The 25,860-nt window shown below is 40.3% G+C and overlaps 1 protein-coding gene across 50 annotated transcripts in view; it reads right to left on the reverse strand.

Moving 5' to 3' along the window:
* Positions 1 to 25,860, reverse strand: part of RBFOX2 (RNA binding fox-1 homolog 2) — a 258,497-nt gene that overhangs the window by 67,924 nt on the left and 164,713 nt on the right. For 4 of the 50 annotated variants that reach the window (XM_080661657.1, XM_080661649.1, XM_080661650.1 and 1 more), the window contains exon 1: positions 15,437 to 15,706. The exons of 39 other annotated variants lie outside the window; for them this stretch is intronic. In XM_080661657.1, the coding sequence (XP_080517783.1) occupies positions 15,437 to 15,463 (27 nt within the window). In that variant the 5' untranslated portion in view covers positions 15,464 to 15,706. Of the gene's footprint in view, positions 1 to 15,436; positions 15,727 to 15,792; positions 15,864 to 25,860 lie in introns of those variants that run through there. 7 more of the 50 variants (XM_080661651.1, XM_080661639.1, XM_080661643.1 and 4 more) reach the window with 4 other exon arrangements.

Below are 25,860 nucleotides of genomic sequence, written 5' to 3' on the forward strand. Positions count from 1 at the left end.
GGCGGCGCCCAGTCCCCTCAGCCCTGCAGGTCACAGGCGCCGCACGCCTCATCCAGCCGGAGTCCCCCAGTCCCCTCAGCCCTGCAGGGGAAGGCAGTTGGGGGGATTGGGCTGGCAGGGGAGGGCAGTTGGGGATGATCATGCTGGCAGGGGAGCAGTTACACGTCAATCACGTCAGCAGGTGAGTGGTTAGGGGGCTATCAGGCAGAGTGGTTAGGGGCAATCAGGCAGGCAGGCAGGCAGGCAGGCCAAGTGGTTAGGAGCCAGCAGTCCCGAATTGTGAGAGGGATGTCTGACTGCCGTTTGGGATCGGGCCTAAACGGGCAGTCCGACATCCCTCGAGGGGTCCCAGATTGGAGAGGGTGCAGGCTGGGTTGAGGCCCCCCGCCCCGTGCACGAATTTTGTACACCGGGCCTCTAGTATATAAATAAAGCTCTACATTTTGGGAGATATCTTCAACTTGATTTTCTTTTGTTTGTTTTTTCTTCAACTTGATTTTCTATCCTTCTATGGCATGTTTTCTTTTGACAATCACATTCTTAAACCTCTAACCTTCTCATTTGCATATTCTCAAATTATTTCATTTTCATTACATCCAGTACTCGTTTTATGAATGATTATCATCTTGATTCTGACTATATTAATTGGAATGCTTTACATTCTCCTCTGTGGCGTGGATTACATGTTTCCCGTAGGGTCAGGTTTTCTTTTTGTTTCTTCTGGGGTTTTTTCATGTTGACTGAAAGTTCCTCTCATCTGACTAACGATCCTCATGCACCAGTGACCCAGGTATAAGCACTTGGTTAGATGGTGTGGGTTCCTGTACTATAGTAGAAGTAAATGTTTTCTGATTAGGCCTCTCCCTGGAATTAAAGGTTTAACTGGGGAACTAAGTATAAGATAAGAATAAGCAAGGCAACTGGCAAACTTCGTTTTAATGTAAGTTGCTAGTGAAGTGTGGAATGACCTCCTCCCATATCTCCTAAATATCAGCCTAAAGGAAGGGGTGCCAATATCTACTACAGAAAGAATTAAGTTTCCCCAAACATTGTGATCAACTTCTTTTCAAGTCAAACAATCCAAGGTTTTTGTTCTTCCTTTTTAACTGCTAGAGAAAGGAGGCAGTATCCTGGCTACCTCCACTGGGAAGGGGTTGGAAAGGCTGTGGCAATGCCAAGCAGTTGAGACAACCCTGGTACTTAACACTTTAATAAATTAGATATATTTGATTACAGGAAGCAAAGCAAACCAGACAAGTATCAGAACTAAATGTGTACAGTAAACCATAGTCCAAGCGCCATCTACAAGTACATCCAACAGTGTGTGTTAAACATTATTCTAAGTCTTGCCCTGGCTGTTTGCTCAGTGGTTAGAGCATCAGCCCATGGACTTGATTCCTGGTCAAGGGCACTTAGTCGGTTGCAGGTTCAATTCCCAGCCTGGCAGGGTATGAGCAAGAGGCAACTAATTGATGTGTCTCTCTTACGTCACTGTTTCTCTCTCTCTCTCCCTCTCCTTCTCCCTCTCCCTCTCTCTCTCTCTCTCTCTCTCTCTCTCTTCTCCCCTCCTCGCTACCCCTCCACTCTCTCTAGTGGAAAAAAATATCCTTGCCCCTCGGGTGAGGTTTAAAAAAAGAAATAAAGAAAAGAAAAAAGTAAACACATTATTCTAAGTCCTGACAAATACGAACAAATTTCAAGGGTCTAATCACTCTCAGAAAATAAAACAAAACAAAAATCAAGTATTTACCAATCAGAGTGCCTAACTCTTCACACATCCCTCCTTCTTCATGAATGCAACTGTGTCAAGATCAGAACACAGCCTAAAGGGAGGAAAACATTTCCCGTTACCCCACTGATCCCTAACACGTGGATCAGTAAGGCCTGCCACGGACTCTGACCCTTCAGTCAGGAACAGCAATGAGATATAAACTGGTGACTGCAGTATGTAATTCTTTATCACAATGAGACAAATAAACCTAGAAAAGAAATCAGAGCCCTTTGCTGAAAGAAGTCATCAAGAAGCTATCATAGAGCAGCTGTCGTTACAGAACAGGAAAACCTGTCTCAGAGTAAGGAAGGACATTCAATAGAGAAAGGTGGCATGCAGAAACACTAAGAACGGAGGTCTAAAATCAGCTCTTAAAGCACCAAAAGAAGATGTCATACTTCTATACATCAATGGTTGCTTAGTAACGAAACATACCCAGATTTCACTCCATACCTCCATCTTTCCATGCCAAGTCAAATTCTCAAACAAAGACCCCAAAAATCTTCAAACATACTTAAAAAAAAAATAGCAAAAGGCATATATATTTCTTCTCCCCATTTAAAATCTTTTATAGCTAGAAATTTGTTATTATCATTATCACATCAACTAGACTAGCTTCATTGAAGAACCATTTTCTAACAAAGAATGCCCAAGATACATGGTTTTTACTCATTTGAACATTTTCCCTTGGAGGAAAGAGCAGCATATGGACTTGATATTTTAGCCTCTCTAAATTAAACATCTTTTGTTAAAAGCCTGAACTTCCTAGGAGGAGGGTCTGAGGGTAGAAATAACACCGGCAGAGATTATGGAAAAATGAGTTCTAACTCCAGTTCTGCCATTACCTTGCTCTGTGACCTTGGACAACTTCACTTTCTCTCTAGATCTGTATCCCGACTTGTAAAATAAAGACCACCCTAGCTCTAAGAATATATGATCCTATGATAACAAGGCCTTAGCAAAGGAGCAGCATACAGTGGAAGAAGAAACATTATGCACACTACCATATGAAATTGAGTATTTTCTTCTGTAATGGAGTCAATCAACAAAGAGTCATTAGGTTGTTTATCTGTTCCCCTGCCAAAAGAGGCTAAGAGCCACTCTAAACAGCCAATACTTGGATTTCTCTCTTTGCCTGCACAAATATTCCCATATGAAATACTAAACCTTCAAACTGTAAAACCTCTGTGCTGAGATAAAATTTCAGGAAACTAAATTGTTTATAGAATAGTCAAATTGATCAATTCTACAGTCATCCCAGAGGAACTTAAGGCTTCCAAGAAAATTAGTAGACATTTCTTAAGGTTTTGGCCACTGGTGAGTTACAGATTTTTCTTATATATAAAAAAATTAAATATTATGGCCTGTATTCTTCATATTAAACTGTATGCAATAGTTATCACCCTTCGAAAAGAGGTAAATAGTATTAACTTGGGAATATGATAAACATGGGTTCAAATCCAATTAGCAGTGTGACTACGGACAGGTCACTTAACCTCTCGCTGCCTTTTTTTTTTTATCTGTAAAACGAGAAGGATAGTTACCTAATGGGTTATCTGTTAAGAACTAACTGTGATCCTATATACAAAATCCTTTGCTTTTGGCTTGAAAAAAGAAAAGTGGTAGAGATAATCATCATCAATACTGTGAAGAAAAAAAAAAGTGCAAGAGTATAGATACAGTTCACAATATAAGACCTAACAGCTGAGTGATAACCTTAAAAGTTCATGTTCTTTTACATATAAATAGCCATAGCAATACATATAAAGGGGAACCACATTCTTCTTACTAAAGGCTTTATATAAAACACTAGAGGCCCGATGCATGAAAATTCATGCAAGAGTAGGCCTTTCTTCCCCCAGCTGCCGGCACCGACTTCCCTCCGGCACCCGGGACCCGGGCTGCTTCCCTCCAGCTGCCCGCAGGCACCCAGGATCCGGGCTGGCCTCCCTCCAGCTGCCCGCAGGCACCCAGGATCCGGGCTGGCTTCCCTCCAACCCCCCTGCTTCGTCAGGAAGGACGTCTGGAATGACATCTGGTCTAATTAGCATGTTACCCTTTTATTATTAAGAAGATAGGCTAAGTGAAATTAAACCAAAACACACACATAATTTCCATTTTCTCAAAAATGTCTCCTGGTTCCTCAAGAAAGAAAAATTTAATGCATATACTTGGGTGAACTTTTGGTCACAGTTGCTTTGCTAGGAAATGATAGTCTGGCAACCATTTTAACTTAAGTCAAGTAAGCTCTAAACCAGCGGTCGCCAACCAGTGGTCTACATACCACTGTTGGTCCGTGAGGTCAGAAAGGTTGGCGGCCGCTGCTCTAAACAGTGCCATCCACATTCCTTAATGTTTTTAAGTCTTCACAGTCCAAAGTGCCCCTACCTTCCACACTGTTTAAGTGAACAAATAGTACTTTGGTTTTTCTCCTTCCTTGTCTGCTAGAAGTGCAATAATAGGGAATCCACAGGAGAAAAGGATCTTTCTCCTTTTCAAAATAGACCACGAATCATGCTTAATTACAAAAACATGAACTCTATTTTCCCGTGATCTTGTGCATGTATTTTTGTTCATTATTTTTACGTTTACTTTGATCAGTCCTAAACACTCTCTGAAACTATTCTACTAGTGAATCTCATTCAATACTCAAGAATTTGGTTCTAGATTCAGACATTATACATGCCATAGCCTTTCCTCTCACCCTCTCTGCTTCAGCCAAACTTCCCAAACTAATTCTTTCCTCATCTGAACTTCTAATGACACTTTACTGATATCATATTCATGTAAGTTACCATATTTCACCTTGTATTTTAATTATTTATGCACCTTATGCATTCTACTCCTTGAAATGACTGTTCAACTGATTTTTCATTCAGAAATTAGGAATATATTTAACAAGATAGCACTTAATTTTCATTTAAAAATAAGTGGTCTCACTTCTGCTTCCAATCAAGATGGAGTAACAAGGACCATCTCAAACAACTAAAATTCAGAAAGAAAAAAATGTACAAAATAGCAGCACTCAAGGCATTGTACAGTAGACAAAGAACAGTGATCTAAGACAGGAAACAACCAAGGTGTGCTTTATAACTGCCCCAGCTGACTGCCTGGAGAAAGTGACACAGAGAGAGGGAAGCCAGGCAGAGCCTGGTGGTCACCATGAGCTGAGGAGATGAAGCTAGGAATCCAGAGAAGCCAAGACAGCCAGAGTTCACAGGGGCGAGTACTGCGGAAGAGGCAGCTGCACAGAGGACTCTGAAGAGCTCAGTTAAGAAATGATCACCACATGTACATGAGGAACTACCTGAGGCTGGACAAATGACAGAGTTGGAGGGAATAGTGCCAGGAGCTCAACAGTGCCAGGAATACAGCCTGTTCTCAACGAGAGTGGAAAATTTAAGGAGCATCAGTTAGGGTGCTAAAAAGAATCTTGTCTCAACAGTGGGGAAAAATTAACCAGAGACCAAACAGAGCTCTGGTCATATCTAACAAAACTTAAAAACAAGAACTGAAAGGATCAAATTATTTCTATGAAAATCAGCTCAATAATATTTATAAAAATTTAAAAATACCTAGCATCCTACAAGGTAATAGTCACAACGTTTGGCATCCAATCAAAAATTACCAGGCATAGTCTGGCTGGTGTGACTTAGTGTTTGAGTGTCAACCCATGAACCAGGAGGTCACTTGTTCGATTCCAGGTCAGGGCACATGCCCGGATTGTGGTCTTGATCCCCAGTGGGGGGTGTGCAGGAGGCAGCTGATCAATGATTCTCTCACTGATGCTTCTATCTCCATCTCCCTTCTTCTCTAACATCAATAAAAACATATTTAAAAAAGTAAAGGAACAATAAAAAAATTATCAGCATACAAAGAAGCAGAAAATTGCAATCCATAATAGAAAAAAAATCAATCAATTGCAACTGACCCAGAACTAATATAAATGTTAGAATTAGCCGACAGAACATCAAAATATCTGTATTCCATATGTGCAAGAAAAATGGCATGTAAAAGAGAAAAATGTGACCTGAGAAACAGAAAAAGACCAATATAAAAAAATCTAGAGTTGAAAACTACTAGTATGTCTAAGATTTTTTAAAAATCACACCCACATTGTATTAGATTAATGGCAGATGAAACATTGCAGAAGGAAAGATTAGTACACTTGATAACACCAAAAGCGAAACTATCCAAAAGGAAATACACAGAGAGGAAAAAAAGACTAAAAACACAATGAACATGGAACCTTGAAAATGACATAGAATGATTATGGTCTAATATATATATATGTGTGTGCTGACAACTTTTTAAAGTTAGTATGCAAAGAATCTAACTCTTGGTTGGTCATCTTGAGTGGAAGGAAAAGGAGACGGGGGATAGCTGTATTTGATATACTAGGTTTGATATACTACTTACTATGGTTTGCCAAATTCTAAAATTTCATTGTCCCTTTCCACTTCTCTTTGCCCTGTACACACTTATTGGGGTCCTACTCATTTGTTCTCTTTCCTGACTTCCCAGGAAGCTAGAACTCCTATGCCACTTACCCACATGCTACCTTCTGAATCTATACAGCCTTCCACTGGAACATCGGCAAGAGATTTGGGTGTTCCTCCAAATAGCTGTTTACTTCAAAATCCTTCTTCCAAATAAAGTGTCCATCCAAAATGACATTATAGTTTAAGTATTAACTGATTTCAGTAATAAGCACTTAGAATGTATGATTATTCAAATTAACTCTCCTGATTTGTATTTTATTTATTTTTATTTATTGTTTTGTGTGATTTGCATTTTAAAAGAGGACCCTGTCAATGCATTAACATGCATTTAATCTGAACTTTTAAGGTAAGAAATTAATCATGAGGGAGAAAGAGGTATTCTGGCCCAAAGTCATAATACATGAAAAAAATATATATGAAAAGCAGGAAATTATAAAATGTGCCATATTTGGGGAATTGCAAATGGTTCAGATTTGGGGATGAGTGGAGAGAGAAAGTGAAGAAAAGGGAAAAATCCGCCGAAACCGGTTTGGCTCAGTGGATAGAGCGTCGGCCTGCGGACTGATTCCGGTCAAGGGCATGTACCTTGGTTGCGGGCACATCCCCAGTGGGAGGTGTGCAGGAGGCAGCTGATCGATGTTTCTCTCTCATCGATGTTTCTAGCTCTCTATTCCTCTCCCTTCCTCTCTGTGAAATATCAATAAAATATATTTATTAAAAAAAACAATTGGAAACATTAAAAAAAAAAAAAAAAAAAGAAAAGGGAAAAATCCCCCTATTTTCTGGGGAGGAATGAAAGAGCAGGTCAGGGGTTTCACACTGATCCAAGGTTCCACAGGGATCCAAGATAAACTGTCAAAACAGTTTCCTAATATCAAGCTATGTGGGAAAACTCTCCCTACACTAAAACAAGCAGGGAGGACCTGCATCCCTCTAAATGAGAGGTTGGCAAACCTATGGCTTTGGTCCAAAGCTGGTCCACCATCTATTTTTGTACAACCTGAAAGCTAAGCATGGTTTTTAATTTTTAAGTAGCTGAAGAATATTTGGAATACTAGTATATGAAATTCAAATTCCAGTGTCCATAAATAAAGTCTGCACTGAAACATAGCCACCCCTTTCACTTATGCATCATCTGACCTCTTTCATGCCAACAGAAGAGTTGAACAGTTGTGACCGAGGCAGCAAGGCTCCCAGAGCCAAAAATATTAACTATCTGGACATTACAGAATGTGAATGTCTCTCTAAGTTAAATTTTTCTAAATCTCATCCTCTTTACTTAAGTGTCAGTTCGCCTCTCCCAAACCTCTTACAAGGGATCTCATAATCAATATTAATTAAAAGAATATAGTTATATATAATTTGCGGTTATAAAAGTATTCTTTATAATTTCATAAAATAATTATTGATTTACATTAGCATATTTTCTACTTAAATATTCCTTTATATATGAAATATTAAATTTTGGTTGCAGAACTTTATCCTGTAATTCTGAATGAATTAAGTATCTCTAGTTATATAACTTCAAGTTATAATTTTAAAAACTATTTCTTTTTGTTAATAGCAGCCCAGCTATACCTATATCCTGAGCCATTAATTAAATAAGAAATGTTATTCTAATATTCTGAAACTGATAGCTCTGAAAAATTCAAGAGGCATGATGAAAAGAATAAATATGCCAACATAAGCTAATCTAACAATATTTCTATGGTATTTGATTTATAATAATAAGTATTATTAAATCAGAGTACTTTCAGGGTTTAATTTTCTTTATTTTACTTCTATTCTCAATGATCATGTTTTACTGTTGCTACTGATTTAAAAGATTACTAATTCCCAATTTTTGTTTTCTAACACTTTTTGATACAATTTTTCAAGATTTCAAGGGAAGTGATTAAATTTACTTTCGCTGATTTTCAATTATGTCATTTGTTGGTCCAATTGGCATCTTCAAAACAGTATTTCTACAAAATAAGTTTTAAAATAAATAGTTCAGTGTTAGAAACTCTTGAGGGATCTGAGCAAGACGTAGAGGCTGAAAGGCAGGTAGATTCATGCCAATCAGACAACAGCATGCTTTATAATGAAATACAATATTCTATTTAAAAGTTGAGGATAATATCCCTTATTTTTGAAGTTATAAATTATTGACAACACTAGATGATCAATAAGCTTTGAAAACTGAGTAAAGTCAAACATGTCAAAAAACCCACTTATAACAAAGATACCATATTTAATAATATTCATACTGATATTTTACTTAGTAATTAGATATAAACGGTAAGTCATTCATATAAATTGACACAATTAATCCAGGACAGTCAAGACCTGGAAACCATGTTTTCCTATCTACGAGGAATAATTCAATTAAGCAGTTAAGATGAGCCAAGAGAACAGAAGATTAAATAGAACCCTTAGCCAGGACCTTCAAATCTTTGTTTTTTATGAAGAGAAACTAAACTACTCTATGTGACTTGGTATGACAGAACTAGGAAGAGTAAGAAGCCCATAATGTAAACAGTTTATCATATGGAAAACTTTTCTACTTTTTAATGGCCAACAACAGAACTATTTATCTTATGAGGCTGGTAGTATAATGGAAGTGTGTGCAAATTTAGAATAGATCTCAATTTTGAAACCTATCACTGCCTGTATCCAGAGTTATCAGGTTGCTTACAAGACCTCAAAAGTCTGATGAATGGAAAAAAATACCAGACCTCAAAAGGTGATTGTAGGTGATATACGAAACAAATATTGTTATGCATATAAATGTGCTCTGTATGCAAAATAGGTACACAGTCGATATGCAAAAATCAAGTTATTTCATAACAGTCATTATTCCTAGTGGTTAAGAACAGGGAAGCTAGAGCCAGACTCCTTGGGTTTAAATCCTGGTATTGCCCCCTTAGGCAAGCTACTCAACCTCTCTGTACTCCTGTTTCCTAATTTCTACAATATGGATATTAATACTTATAAGGCTGCTAAAAGGAATAAATGACATAATATATAAGGCATTGACGTAGTGCCTGATGCATAATATGTACTCTGTAATGTTACCTATTTTTATGTAATACTAGAGGCCTGGTACACGAAATTCGTGCACTCGGGGGGGGGGGGGGGGAGGAAGTCCCCCCTCAGCCAGGTCTGCGCCCTCTTGCAGCCGGGGAGCCCTTGGGGGATGTCTAACTGATGGCTTAGGCCCGCTCCCCAGGGGTAGCGGGCCTAAGCCAGCAGTCAGACATCCTTAGCACTGCCACAGAAGCGGGATGAGCCAGCCATGAGCCCAGGCTTGTGGCTGAGTGGCGCTCCCCTGGTGGGAGTGCACTGACCACTAGGGGGCAGCTCCTTCATTGAGCGTCTGCCCCCTAGTGGTCAGTGCACATCATAGCGACCAGTCATTCTGCTGTTCGGTCAATTTGCATATTAGCCTTTTATTATATAGGATTATAATAATGAACTCATTTTATTCAATAGCGAATTCCCTTTTATTGTAAGTATTCCATCAAAAACTTGAATAAATCACAGATGACAATTCCAGAAGTAATCAGTCTCAACTAAATTAATTTATTTACATATTCAACAAATATTTACTGACTATGTAATACCTACAAGAGGATTCAAGTGCAGTGGTTAAGAGCATGGATTTCCTAACCCTAACAACCCGTCTTAAAAAAAAAAAAAAAAGAGTATGGACTGCCAAACCAGTCTGTGGAAATGTATCCCTATAACATCTCTTAGTAGCTATATAAACTTGGGCAAACTACCAAACCATTACATGCCTCAGATTCCGCTTCTGTACTATGGGGTAATTGTAGAGGTGCTGCAGGATTCAATGAGGTAATGGAGGTAAAGTGCTTAGAACAGTACTTGATAACTATATAGAAGGGCTAGATACTTAGCTATTATTATGAGCACATTCCAGGCACAGTTCTAAACATCAGGAATCTAACAGACTGCTGACAAGGTCCCTGACCCTTTTGGTGGGAAAGGGGCATGGATAACAAAAACAAACATAAAAAGTAACAATAAGCACTAAAAATCAGTGAAGACAAAACAGGGTGGGGGGATAGGGAATGACTGGAGGTTTCAAGGTGAGACAGGAAGGTCAATAAAGAGCTCTCCTTGAGAAGTCATGGGATCTGAGAGAAGAGCATTTCCAGCCGAGAGAAAACAGAAAGAAAGGCCCTGAAGAGAATGCAGGTGTGTTAAGGGAATAGCAGAGAGGTCGGTGTCACTGGTGCGAAATACGGGAAGAGAAGGGCAGCAGCAGATGAGGTTGTAGAGACAGCCAGGTTCCTGATCACGCAGGGCCTTAGAGACTGGAGTAGGGACACAGGATTTTACTCTGAGCCTGAAGGGAAACAACTGGAAGGTTTTAAGCACAGGAGTGGCAAAAAATCAGACCTGCATTTAAAATGGTTCACTCTGGCAATGATCTCTAATGATTTGATGTCAAAAGGTGTCCTGAATTCAATCATTCCAAAAGTAAGAGAGGGTCGTGGAAGCATCTGAAAATGGAAACTATACAGCTCGGCAGACTGCAATTTCGGACTGCGTAGAGAGGAGTGAGCCTGGAGTCCAATAATAGAGTCACTACATTCAAAACAGCAAACCATTTACTGCAGGGGATGCCACATTCCATTTGTGTTTGCTGGGTTTAATATGTGAAGTGTTGCGTGGAAATGTTTAAGAAAGATTTGACAGTGGTTTGGGAATGTTGGGGGGAGAGGGGAAGAGTGAGGAATTATGACTCCAGAAGGGAATGCTGGGGATACCAACACAGTTAGATTCCAGAGGAGGAGTCCATCAAAAGGTGGGCACAGGGGCTGTCCCATCACTGTGACTGGTTCCTAGGGAAGATCTGTCTGAGTGCCACACACAAATGTCCAAGAAACACCGAGAGGGATGAGGAGTGTCATTCACCTTTCAACTTGGAGATGTCCTCCGTAGCAATACAAACTTGAAGAGCAGATGGTCAAATGCTAAGCTTACCTAACTGCAAAACTAAGGAGAAAGATAAAGGAAAAAATAAAGGGAAGGGCAAAGGGGATGTGTGCTTGAGGTGGGGGCATGTGAATGGGAAGAAAAACCATTTAATGAGTCAAATTTAATCATATATTTATGGAATTCTGAGTGTCTTTTCAGGAAAACTAATAGCCGTATTTTTCAAGAGCCAGTCTTGGTCTTGGCAAGGAAATGGTTATAACTGAAGATATGGAGTAGTGTAGAAGAATTCAGAAAGAAACTAAATCTCTGGAAAAAGTGAGGCTTTTTTTTGATTCACGGTAAAGGAACATAAATTACTCTCCAACCCACAATCTCCGCCTATCCCCCAACTTCCCAGAGTCCTGCGCAGCACATAGAAAGTGGAAAGTGTGCCAAAACAAACAGTGTGGGCTGAAGCTCTGTGGATGAAGGGTGGGATGAGGTTCGGGTGGAACTGGCAGGCAACCGAATGGAATCACTTTAAAGCAATGCCACAAAATGGAGACTAAATAATCACTGAGGACTTGCAAAAATCACAGAAAATGGGATATGCTTAGCAAAACCAAAGAGCAGATTCCTTACTCCAACTCATTTCAAAAAAGACAAAAAAACAAACAAAACCCCTAGAAAGGACAGGAAAAAAGCTGAGACAGAGCAAAACATACTTGCTCTCTTATCTGTCTTTAATTAAACCATAAAACACCGTCCGTCCCTCTCCTTCTCCCCACCACCCTGGAAGAACAGCTAACTGGCAGCAGCTCAGGTGAAAGACTTCAGCCTTCCAGCTACAAAGGGGAGATAGCAGACAATGGAACCGGTGATTCATTACAAAAGAATACACTCTAGAGCGGCCTGCTGCCACATGGGCTCACTGCACTATTTAAAGGAACAGTCACCCCCTTTCCAACCTCCCTTATTCTTAACACCTCCCCTCCTCTTGGTCCTGATGGAAAACAGATTTTGAAGAAAATGCCAGCAAAGCACTGAGCTGTCCAAGAAAGGGAGGGCTTTGTGTTCCACAGAAACTGGCAGTCCTACACTATAGTGGAGTACAAAAATTTTCTTTCACATCCAACTGTAAAATCTTTTCCTTTCTGCTTAGTATAGTCTCCCTTTCAGCAACAAATAATATAACTGAGTCTGAGTCTGGCTAAACATTTTTAAAAATTAATTGGAGTTGGCGTCACTTGCAATTTTGTTTTTCTAATTTCACACGTATTATAAAAATGATTTTTCCTCTTTTCCTTCAATTCCACATTGTTATTTGCATAGATGTAAGAAGACACAATAATTTGGTTCACCTGTTCAGAAATAAGAGCTATCTCAGTGAAATACTACTACAACATATACATGAACAAGAGAAAAACCTAGTTATAAAAAAATATAGCACTAGCATGTCTGCCATATTAAAATTTTGTGATTAAATTCCTATTTACTTTTTTAAAAAATCCTCACTTGAGGATATGTTTTTATTGATTTTGAGAGAGAGAGAGAGAGAGAGAGAGAGAGAGATATGTGAGAGAGAAACATCAATCAGTTGCTGACCGAGTATCGAACCTGCAACCGTTTTTAGTGTTTAGAACGAAGCTCCAACCAACTGAGCCACCCAGTCAGGGCTCTATTTGCTTTTTTTAAGGCAAAGCACTGACTACTTATTGTAAATCACCAAGTAGTTTGCTTAAGTAAGCAAAAAAGAGGCCTTATAAAACTAGAGCATGTATAATGATAAAGTGCACCCATTGTGCAAGTACTGATACAGATCTCCACTGAGAGCCCTTTTCCCTATTCCACTGGGTGAGTGATGGAAACTAAGGGATATAGAAATGTTAAGATCGGAGAAGCAGAACTTACGTGACAAATGGTGAAATCCCATCTAAGTAATTTTCCTAATAAACTAATCAAGATATTAAATACAATAATAAACCATCTAACTTTGAAAACCAAACCCTAACAGCACAGACAGTTTTATTTAGATACTCATGTAACAGATTATTATCATATATTTAGATTAGATGTCTGGCTTGACAAACAAAACAACAAGTTCCCCTCAAAACAAAAAAACACCTCTTCCCCCAAAAACACACCCACAAGACAGGTAAACATTTGGCCAGCCAATCTGGTTATGCCCTTTGATTTTTTTTTTTTCTAGATTACCAACAACTATGTACGTTACATTAACATAGAAAGTGTACACCAAAACAAGTATGATGGAATAGTGAAAACTGACAAATTTGATATTCTAATACTTTCCCATTGCACAAATTCAGGAGGGGCAAAAACAAGTTTCCTTCAGCATTCAGCACATCCTGAGAAAAATCATAATGATTTTAGTTTATCTATCCTCAACATCCCTCTTTCCTGTTTCTATATCTCTTCTGCTTCGTTCCTAAAATCACAGTGTCCTTAAATACCAATAGTAAGACCACAATATTAAGTGTGCATATGCCTGTGCATTCTAGCCTGTGCTTACACATGCTTAACCAGCTGTAGAAACTAAGGGGGCATGTTCCAAGAGGTATAAAAAGTCCTAGTTTAAATAACTCTTTCACCGATTTAAAAATGTATATAATGAAAAGTCAACCAGTTGAAAAGCCTTCAGTAACAGCTGAGAAAGAACAGAACCAATACCCTCTAATATTGCCAGTTAATGAAAATTGAATGAGGGCTCCAAGGTTAACAAGTATCATTTCCCAAGCAACAAAGAGAATGCAGAAATTGGTTTCCTCTATGGAAATTTTTTTAAAAAGTAAAGCAATATTTCAAAAGAGTTAATTAGTCTGACAATGAAGGGATAAGAAATAGAAGATATTTTAAGGGTCTCCACTTTCTAAAAGAGGGAGAGATTTCTTGATACCTCCAAACTCAGATCTAGTGAAGAATTACTTTGGAAAAATATTCTTTGAAAGTTCCTTTTCCTCTAGGTCACGTTGAGAAAATCTGCCTAATGCTTTCCCACCTTCCCAGCAGTACTGCGGGGCATTATATAACATTTAGCAGAGCGGGGATTCCAGCGCCTAAACTGATGCCTCTGTCCCGATGGCTAGCTGACTCTCTCGCCCTCCGGTGGTGACTTGAAGAGGCAGAGAAGAGAGAATACAAAAAAGGGGCAACCTCCTTAAAAGGAAAGCACTGTCCAGTGATGAAATTTCCCTACGGAGCATAAAAGCCTGCAGTGAAAATGACCCTAAGTCTGAGACTAAAGGACATGAACATTTTATAGCGAAAATGATTTCTCACTGATAAATCACATGTTCATCATCCCCTCTTTCTATCTATATAAAGGAAAAGGGGGAAAGGAACACACAAAAGGGTGGCAACAAGAAAGATAGCACTGCCAGGGGGAACCACGGAAGAGGATGCACCTTCCATTTGTTAGGAATGACTTGCTAAAATGCAGATTAGATATTGCCTGGCATAACCAAAGACAGAGGGGGGGGGGGAGAGAGAGAGAGAGAGAGAGAGAGAGAGCGCTCCCATTTCCCACTCCCTCTCCTTCAAATGCCTTTTAATGCCCCCGTGATTGTCATTTATACACTCAGATCTGTTCTGTCAGGGAGCTTTACCTGCCTCTGCTGCACCTGCATGCTCCTATGGTTCCTACTGAGAACATTCTTCGCCAGTAACAAAGCCAGGAAAATGGAAACATTTTCCTAGTCTTCATTTTTAATAAGCCATCTGGAGCGAAAGTAGCAAAACTGCAATTCCATAGCCAATTCTGAGAAACCGACGTGAATTGGGAATCAGATTTCTCTGTAACACAAATTCTTCTGCAATTCTTAAAAGGAAGTCAATCCCTCTCCCCTCTTTTTGGCAGTCTACGAGAATCTCTTCCTACCTCTGCAGTCTCTCTCTCTCCCTCCCTCTTCTCAGAACCAAGACAAAGAGGTAGACAAATCCCCACAGGGTTTTTCCTGAGCTACAGCTGCACCGTACAGGAAACAGGAATCTGCTACGGAGGGGGTGGGGGGAGAAAAGGCTACGGATACATCCCTCTTTCCCTCTCTCTCTCTCTCATGAACTCACAACACACACAGACTTTTCAGTTGATAATAATAAATCTGGTCTTCTCTAAGAAGACAATAATAATTAAAACTCTAATGGCTATACCCCACCCCCGTATCTTTATTTAGATCCCAGAAACGGGAGAAGAAACACACCGAGGAAACACAAATCTTACCTGAGTTACCATTTTCTTTTTCTCCATAAACCAAACGGAATAATGATGAACACTTCAAAGCAGTCGTGCTAGGGCACACCTTCCACGACCTTCCTTTCCACCCCCTCCCCCCCAGCCTAGCTATTTAAGGGTAAATGATCGATCTCCCTTTCTCCCCTCTTCCTTTTTCTTTCTAGTGTTTCTTCCTTTCTTTTCTCTTCCTCTCTGGCAGTCTCTCCCCCTCCTTCTTTCTCCAGCTCCCTCCCATATCTCAGGCAGATGGCTGAAGGAAGCCCCACCCCTGAATGCCTAAGGCAATTAATCAGAGTAGAGCCCCACCTCTTCCTCCTCCTCCCACCCCCTCCCAGCAGGCTTACAGCTCCCAACTCCAGAAACAGGCCTGCTGGAGAATGGCAGTTTGGTGTGTGCTTTGCGCACGCATATGTGTGTGTGTGTGTGTGTGTGTGTGTGTGTACGTGTGTGCGTGTGTGTGTACGTGTGTGCGTGTGTGAGGGGAAGACGGGAGGAGAGGGAGAGGGGGAGGGGCAGGCGCCATGTGCAGGCATATTTTAAGGAGTGAATATCTGCGATGGTGGCATTAACTATGTAGCACTGGAAGCATTTGTAGCTTACAATAGTTAATACAGATTTAGAATATTCCACCCATGAATAATAATAAACAAGAAATTTTTTTAAATATACATTTCCACTGATGCACAGTTTATAGATGTAGTGGATTTAATGAAACATGTAAAAAGCTGTTGAATGGCCATTGACTGGAAAGGTTTTCAAGGAATGGGAGGGAATATGCAAAAATCTGCTTGAACTAAACCAAGTCCAATGACTGAAAGAACTAAAAGAGAGGAGGAAGGTAAATTAGAGTGCTTATTTTTTCTACTGTAAAAAAAACGGGGATTCTGGAAAAGCTATCTGCTTTTAAACATGACTGCTTAAGGCTTCTGGCTTCATTAAAAATTCTGGTTAACTGAGAATTTACCCTTTGTGATCCCCAGGCTTCTGTATTTTAGCCTCTATTGAAAAACATAAACCTTTTCTTACATACACACTGGACTTCTGTGTCATTATTGTAATCAGTAACTGTTACTATAGAGTCCTATAGATATACAACGTTTGGGAGAATATTTATCGAATGTAAGAGTTTCTCTTATTAAAAGGAAATAATGAAAAAAAAAGCATCAAAGATGTGCTTCAGTTCAGAAGTCCTGGTCTAAGTTCTAACTGGGCCCTTTACAAGTAAATGACCTTGGAAAAGTTTTGACCTCTGAATATAAATTTTATAATCTCCCTACTTTATATTATTAAATATTCAAACAGAACAATCTATGTGAATGTTTAATGAGTTTGTGATGTTTCTTATTTGTCTCATAAAATAGATTTTCTAATTTTTTTAGTATTCCAATAAGATCCTAAAGGATTTTATATGTTTTAGTTATGCTATATTTATTATGTTATAATCTCTAACAGATTACCCAAAGGGCAAAGAGATTAATTCCAAAATTAAGCTTCCTATTTTTAAAATAAACAAATAAAGAAATAAAAATTAAAAATCACAAATCACATTAAGAATACATAGTTTTTTTGCTGTCTCTATAAGAATTGTTTGGCAAAATGTATAACCACACTTATCAAAAATTTACTGTATAATAATGTTGGTTGGTATATTACCAATATAATGCCATCATGCTCCCACTCAAATTAATAATCATTCAAACAATTCTGTAAAGAACATAGGAGCCTGGCAGGTGTGGCTCAGTAGTTGAGTGTCAACCTATGAACCAGGAGGTCATGGTTCGATTCCCAGTCAGGGCACATGCCCAGGCCTCAATCCCCAGTGGTTGGGCATGCAGGGGGCAGCCAATCAGTTATTCTCTCTCATCACTGATGTTTTTCTCTCTCTCTCCCTTCCTCTCTGAAATCAAAATCTTTAAAAAAGAAGAACACAGGAACTAACAAACAATCTACAGACCCTAGAGAAACTGGCACAATCAGAGCTATTTACTGATACCTACAATACCTAAGAGAACTATTTTGGGCATTCTACAGACATCTGTATACTTTTGCTATAATCCATAATATATAAAGAATCTTTAAACATTAGGAAAAAAACAGGCTGAGAAAGAAATAGATCAGTACTAGGCATGTTCTTATTTAACACTTTTAGAAATGATCTGGAAGATAGAACATATTGCATTCTCTAAATTTGCAACTGAAAAGCCTTTAGGAGATAAAATGCAGTCAAATTTTTTAAAAGGCAAAGTGAGTAAGCAGAAAACAGGTAGGTGAATTTCACTGAAAGCAGGGGCAACCTGGTGTACTTTTGGAAGAATCTAAATCCTATTTATGGGATAATTACATTTTCAGTTCTAATATAAGAAATAAACCTGAGAATCACTGTATACCATTCTCTAAATCCACTGGCCCATTATAGTGCCAGGGGCAAAAAAAACCCCAGACACCAAGAAGAGAGACTCCCCGACTCCATGCTACACACACACACACACACACACACACACACACACACACACACACACTACCCTTATGAAAGCACAGCTATCTTGAAGCAGCCTCTACACATAAAGACAACAAGGCCTCAAGAAGAGAAGTGTGTGTGTGTGTGTGTGTGTGTGTGTGTGTGTGTGTGTGTGTTTTAAATAAAAAAAGCAAATGAGAGATCCCCACATACAAAAAGTCTAGGATTAGGTCTAGGACCGTGGTCGGCAAACTGCGGCCCGCGAGCCACATGTGGCTCTTTGGCCCCTTGAGTGTGGCTCTTCCACAAAATACCACGGCCTGGGCGAGTCTATTTTGAAGAAGTGACGTTAGAAGAAGTCTAAGTTTAAAAAATTTGGCTCTCAAAAGAAATTTCAATCATTGTACTGTTGATATTTGGCTCTGTTGACTAATGAGTTTGCCGACCACTGGTCTAGGAGAAAGGTTTCCTTAGGCCTGGTATTCATGCCTCTTTTCTACTTTTAGGACCAACATTTAATACTGCAAATAATATATATGCAAGTCATTAGCACAAGTTAGTATGAGCTAAGGCAAAAATAAATATTAAAATGATTTTTATAAACTCACTAAATAACAGGATCACTGTGAACACTGGACAAACTCAAGGATATTTTCAAGTGTTTCCCTGACTTTAAAGGCTGACATTGGAGAGGACAATTTGCTCCCTGGTGCCCGAGAGAGAGAAGAGCAGTTGAATAGCCTGGCTCTGATCCAGCAGAACCACGGAGTCCCCAGTGGTGCACCAAGGAGAAACTCATTTCTGGGCTTTTTCTGGGTGGGGGTGTGGGGTTGGGGAAGTGGTCCAGCAAATATAGAGTAAGAATGTCAGCTAAGGGAGGAGACCACATCCACCCTCATGGTTCAATCCCCAGCTTCCAGCATAGTGCCTGGTAGGTACTCAATAAACATCTATATAATAAAAGCCTAAGCTACCATTATGGCAGAACGATGCTCACTGACCACCACAGGGCAGACACTCAACGCAGGAGCTGCCCCCTGGTGGTCAGTGCGCTCCCACAGGGGGAGCGCCGCTCAGCCAGAAGCTGGGCTCATGGCTGGCAAGTGCAGTGGTGATGGCGGGAGCCTCTCCCACCTCTGCGGCAGCGCTAAGGAGCAGTGAGCAGGCAGGCGGTAAGCGGTGAGGGATCCTGGACTCTGAGAGGGCGCAGGCCAGGCTGAGAGACTCCCCCCCAACACCCCCGCCCACCAGTGCATCGGGCTTCTAGTTTGTTAAATAAAAGAATTTCTCCGAGTTGTCTCAATTCCTTCATCGCTTCCTTGATGTTTTATGCAATCCCCGAACTCTAGCTTCCTTTCCCCCATACTATTCAATGGAAATTTATCTTACTGAAGTCACCAAAGACCTCAGATGGTCAAATTCAATGGACATTTCACATTTTCTCTGACTTATCTGTGGTTTTTGGCACTCTCACCTCTAGGAAATTCTCAGCTTAACATGATACCAGTCTTTCCTGATTTTCCTCTTTTCGTGTTCACTGACTTCCTTCTTAGTTTTCTTCCTGTCCATCCTCTAAATGTTGCTATTGCTGGAGGTGCCCTCAGATGTCTATTTAACTGCATACCACAGATTCTTCACCTTAGGTGTAGAGCTCCTCACATAGGCACCCCTGTGGAGATTTGTTTACATATGTGCACTTCTGTGCAGAGAGGATCCATAGGATTCATCAGAGTCTCCAAAGGGTACAAACCTCAAAAAAGTTCAATACTGCTGAATACATTTGCTCTAGGGCAGTGGTCGGCAAACTGCGGCTCGCGAGCCACATGCGGCTCTTTGGCCCCTTGAGTGTGGCTCTTCCACAAAATACCACATGCGGGCGTGCACATACAGTGCGATTGAAACTTCGTGGCCCATGTGCAGAAGTCGGTTTTCGGCTCTCAAAAGAAATTTCAATCGTTGTACTGTTGATATTTGGCTCTGTTGACTAATGAGTTTGCCGACCACTGCTCTAGGGGATGTAACCCATCCCATTGCTTTAATTACCACCCATTTACCCTGACCTCCACATTTCTGTGTCCGGTCCACATGTCTTCTGAACTCCAGATCAAGAAATACAACTGCCACACTGGCCAGTGCTGCTAAGTCAGGGGTGGGCAAACTTTTTGACTATAGGGCCACAATGGGTTCTTAAACTGGACCGGAGGGCCGGAACAAAAGCATGGATGGAGTGTTTGTGTGAACTAATATAAATTCAAAGTAAACATCATTACATAAAAGGGTACGGTCTTTTTTTTTTTTTATTTCAATAGTTTTATTCATTTCAAACATTTTAACAAGAAGAATGTAAACACTAATTATTATAATTTGAAACTTCAAAAAATGAAGGAATCATAGCACAATAACATACCTTATATTGAAGATGGCAAAGGCAAAATAAAATTGCCTAACAAAGGAAAGGTACAAAAGCCTTTCAAATTAAACTTAAATATAATAAAATAATTTAAAACTAAAACAAATAGAAAAGAACAAAATGTGTAAACAGTAAATTAAACATTTTCTTTAGTGCAACTTCCAAATTATGCCCGGGACGTAGATGTAGATGGCAATGTAGACTAGGTTGAAAGGTTTTTGGTCTTTAAAACATCAACTTCAGTGGGAACAGTGTTGTTGGTCTCCTTTTTAGCTAATGCTCTGATACTGTGCTCTCCAGGGGCGTGTCTCCCTATATCACCACGATAACGTGTCTACGCATTCCCAGGGTGATGTGGGGGGGGGGGGGGGGGGACGACACACGCGTCCGCGGGCATTACAAGGAGCCTCTGGAAGATTGAGAGGTTGTTCCTTCTACTGAATGGGCGGATATAACCCACTCAGAAGAAGGAGCTGCGGCCATGTTTCCCGACGTTGCCATGTTAACACTGCTGCTGGTGAAGGAGCGGAGGGGAGAGCAAGAGAACCCTCCGCTCTTTTGGCTCCGCGGGCCGGACAGAACAGCCGAATGGGCCGGATCCGGCCCGCGGGCCGTAGTTTGCCCACGGCTGTGATTAGAGGTCGGCCGGAGCTCTGAAGGATCGTAGGTTTGATCTGGGCCCCAGTAGGGGTGCATGCAGGAGGCAATCAATCAATGCATCTCTCTCACATGGAAGTTTCTCTCTCTCTGTCTTTCTCCCCTCCACTCCCCCTTTCACTCGCTATAAAAATCAATGGAAAAATTATCCTCGGGTGAGGATTAACAACAACAAAAAACCAACTGCCAAATAATGGTCAACTCATTTAGATATCTCTAATTTAAAAGTCCAAAACTAAATTCTCAAAGTCAAGTCATTAATTCATTTTACAAATGGTTGGAAAACATAAACAAATGGTTGAGTGCCTACTATGTGCTGGGTACAGTTCTAGGCACGAGGGGAAACGAGTAAAGAACAAAGGAGATAAAAATCCCTCTGTGTGAAGCTTGGATTCTAGTGTCCACTGTACCATGTTTGTTGTCTTAGTGAATGGTTAAATTTCATGACTGGTAAAATAGCTACCATTTCTTTGGAGTTTACTCTGTGGTGGCTTCCCATCAGGCAAATACTTATTAGCTCACTTCATCCTCATGGCGAGATATTTTAATCTCCTTCTTAGAGACGAGGAAACTGTCTCTGCCTCCAGTCTACACTTTTCCCATCCAAGCTTCTTGCTACTGTCAGAGCAATCTTCCCAAATGCACATCTCATTGTGCCACTTCCCTCATTCAAATTCTCAACTATTCCCACAGCCCCAAAGGGGGGAAATCCTAACTCCTAAGTGGCGCCTAACATATAATCTGGCTTTCGCATGCTTGTCAGAGTCACTCCCCACCCCTCACTCTTCCTGCCCCTGCCATACTGAACAACATGCAGTTAGTTCCTCAATGACACAGTATTTCTGTTTTATGTTCTTACTGCTCTGAATATGGCCTTCTATCTGTCTAGTTCATCCTTCAAGGCTCACTTCAGGGATCCCCTAGTTCAGAAAGCCTTTCCTGACTATACCTGCTCCCATATGTGGGTTAGGTACCCCCTATCCCTGTGCCTCAGAGCCTAACCCACAGTTCATAACTGTTGGGGTTAGTGTTTCTGTGTAACTATGACTAGACTGTGAGCAATCTGAGGAGGAGTTGTGTGTTTCATATTCCCAGTTACTAACTCGATACCTGAATCCATAGTAGATGAATAAATGTTTGTTGAAATCAAACAATAATGCCTTGATTTCTATCACTAGCCATTTATTTATCCATACATGGATACCTAAGAATAAAGAGTATCTATGAGGTTATCAAAATATTATAAAAGCATTCTTTTCTTCCAAAAGAGTATTTGGAAATAGCTTCAACTTCATAAATTTATTCCAGTATCTTAGAAATTTGAAGCCTAGAGGAAGACGTACAAAAAAAGAGTGGGAGAAAGGCCTATTTTCAACTTTATTATAATAGTTCAGATTCTAGACAAAATAATTCACTGATTAACAAACTCACAACTTTAGGTGCTCTTACCCTTTACAATTTCACATAGATGTGACTCAACTTCTCTCCCTTCCACCCACGTACCAGCAATGCCATAAAAGCAGATCCCAGAGTCCCTGACTAGAAGGCAGGTTTTGCTCATCTTTTCCCAGGCTGCCTCTGGCACCCAAGTGAAAGGCAACATTAAAGGGACAGCATTTCCTGCAATAATAAAAACTTGTTAATATAACAGCTCTTCACAGCACGCCCCCACACAATAACCCTAATTAAGTGTAAATAACAATTTACACCTAATAGATATTAAATACCTTCTCAGAAGCATATCAATAACACTTTAATATTCTTTGCTTTAACATTCCCTTTAATATAAATGTAGTCAAATTATAGCTAAATCTATTATTTCCTAGCTTCTTTTCTCTAGTTCAGACAGGGTTCACTTATATAGAACCCATTCTAGAAAATAAGGTGAGAGCAGAATTTGAAATCAACTGTTTTAGACTTTATATGCTTATAAAACCAACTAACACTCATATTTATTTCTTGTCTCCCAAAATCAAACCTTTAGAACAAGATCACAAATAACATACACTAAAACACAGGTGACACCAGAGAAATTAAAAAGAATATCACTTCATAGATTATTATCTAGAGTTTGGTAATATACTCATATATTTAAAAATTATGCATACAGTCTCTGTATTCTAAGAGAGATTACGGAAAAGGCTCTTAGGCAAATATTAAAAAGGAATGGGTGGTTAACAAATTTATCAATAACTAGATTATAGAAAAATTAAGCCCTGGCCAACTAGCTGGGTAGCTCAGTTGGTTAGAGCACCATCCTGATACTCCAAGGTTGTGGGTTTGATCCCCAATATGGGCACATACAAGAAGCAACCAGAGAATGTATAAATAAGTGGAACAACAAATTGATGTTTTTTTTCTCTCTCTCAAATCAATCAATAATAATAAAAAAAATAATGCCCGACTAACTTGTGAAAACTGAGGTGCTGTTTCTCCAAAATTAAAATATGCTGTGTCCCTCTGTCTTCTTCACCACTACCACTAAATCCTGTGCCTAGCACACAGTAGGTACTCAAAAAAAATTCTCAAAATGAGAAATCAAATAATGCATGAGTCATTCTAGACTGAGGTCATCTTCCCACAAAGAAGTAGAGAGCCTCTGGACTCATTCACTCTAGGGCATTCTACACACCAGAGCATAGGCTAGGACAGTGGTTGGCAAACTGCGGCTCGCGAGCCACATGCGGCTCTTTGGCCCCTTGAGTGTGGCTCTTCCACAAAATACCACGGCCTGGGCGAGTCTATTTTGAAGAAGTGGCGTTAGAAGAAGTTTAAGTTTTAAAAATTTGGTTCTCAAAAGAAATTTCAATCGTTGTACTGTTGATATTTGGCTCTGTTGACTAATGAGTTTGCCAACCACTGGGCTAGGTAAATTTACCTTTTATTTATTTACTAGAGGCCCAGTGCATGAAAATCGTGCACTTGGCGGGGGCGGGGGGTGTCCCTTAGCCTGGCCCGCACCCTCTCGCAGTCCAGAAGCCCTTGGGGGATGTCTGATTGATGGCTTAGGCCTGCTCCCTGCAGTCGTACATCCTTAGCGCTGCTGCAGAGGTGGGAGTGGCTCCCGCAACCACTGCTATGCTTGCCAGCTGTGAGCCCAGCTTCTGGCTGAGCAGTGCTCTCCCCCTGTAGGAGCGCACTAACTACCAGGGGGCAGCTCCTGCGCTGAGCGTCTGCACCTGGTGGTCAGTGCGTGTCATAGCGACAGGTCATTCTGCCATTCAATTTGCATATTAGCCTTTTATTATATAGGATTTTTTGAAATATATTTCTTTATTGATTTCAGAGAGGAAGGGAGAGGGAGAGAGAGATAGAAACATCAGTGATAAGAAAGAATCATTGATCAGCTGCCTCCCGCATGTCCCCTACTAGGGATTGAGCCCGCAACCTGGGTATGTGCCCTTGGCTGGAACTGAACCTGGAGGTCTTTAGTCCACAGGCTGAGGCTCTATCCACTGAGGTAAACCAGCTTGGGCCAAATGTACCTTTTAGATAGGTAACTTTCTCTCAGTCTTCCAGGTGCCTTAAGTTGTACTTGGCTGTCCTCAATCCTCAAATCACGACACTTAGTGACACTCCCAATAATGTAAGGTTCTGCTTCTTTCTCCTCCGACTGCCCATTTACCTCAAAATGATAATCAGTGCGAATGTGTTCAATCGGTAACAGGTTAAGTAAAACTGCTTCAGGAAAAACTGTGATAATAGGCAAACCCCTAACCTGCAACAATAGTTACATCCCCCCCAATTTTTTTTTATTGTGGTAACATACACATACAATAAAATTTACCATCTTAGCCATTTTCAAGTATGCATTCCGTGGTTATTATATATATTCCTAATATGGTACCATCACCACCATCCATCTCCAGAACTCTCAGTGGTGAGAGTGTCGGCCCATGGACCAAAGGATTGTGGGTTCAATTCCCAGTCAAGGGCATGTACCTCGGTTGATGGTTCGATCCCCAGCCCCAGTCAGGGTGCTTGTGGGAGACAACCAATCGATGTTTCTCTCTCTCCCCCTCTCCTCCCTCCCTTCCACTCTGTCTGAAAAATCAATGGGAAAAATATCCTCAGGTGAGGATTAACAACAGAAAAAGAACTCTTCACTTTTTAAAACTGAAACTCTATGTGCATTAAACAATACTCTCCATTCTCCTTGTCCCCGGTGTCCTTGGAAACCACCACTGTACTTTCTGTCTCTATGGATTTGACTATTCTAGCACATCATCTAAGTGGAATCATACTGTATTTGTCTTTTTGTGGCTGCCTTATGTTACTTAGCATAGGTTCTTCCCTGTTGCAGCTTATTTCAGAATGTCCTTCCTTTTTAAGGCTGGGTAATAGTCCCTGTATGTATGCACCCTATTTTGATTATCCATTCACCCACTGATGACCACTTAGATTGCTGCATTTACCTTTTGGCTATTGTGAATAATGCTGATATGAACATGGGTGAGCAAATATCTCTTCAAGACCCTGCTTTCAATTCTCTTGGGCACATATCCAGAAGTGGAGTTGCTGGGTCATATAGTAATTCTACCTTTAATTTTTTTGAGGAACCGCCATACTGTTTTCCACAGCAGCTGTACCACTTTACATTCCCATCAACAGTGTACAGGGTTCCAATTTCTCCACAACCTTGCCAATACTTGTTTTCTGTTTGACTGACAGTAGCCATCCTAACAAGTTAAAATTTAACCATCCAGTCAGAGGCAGTAAATGTTTAACACAAAAGAATAATTTCAGAAACAATTTCTCAAATAGATTTTTTTTTTTCTGAGCAGGGATAAGATATTCATTGTCCTTTAAATAATCTCTAGCAAGCCCCTATCTACTTACTGTGCCTGTATTTTAAAAATGATTTAGCCCAGGTTTGGTTCTGCAAAA

This window comes from Plecotus auritus (genome assembly GCF_963455305.1).
Source record: "Plecotus auritus genome assembly, chromosome: 3".
Lineage (NCBI taxonomy): Eukaryota > Metazoa > Chordata > Mammalia > Chiroptera > Vespertilionidae > Plecotus > Plecotus auritus.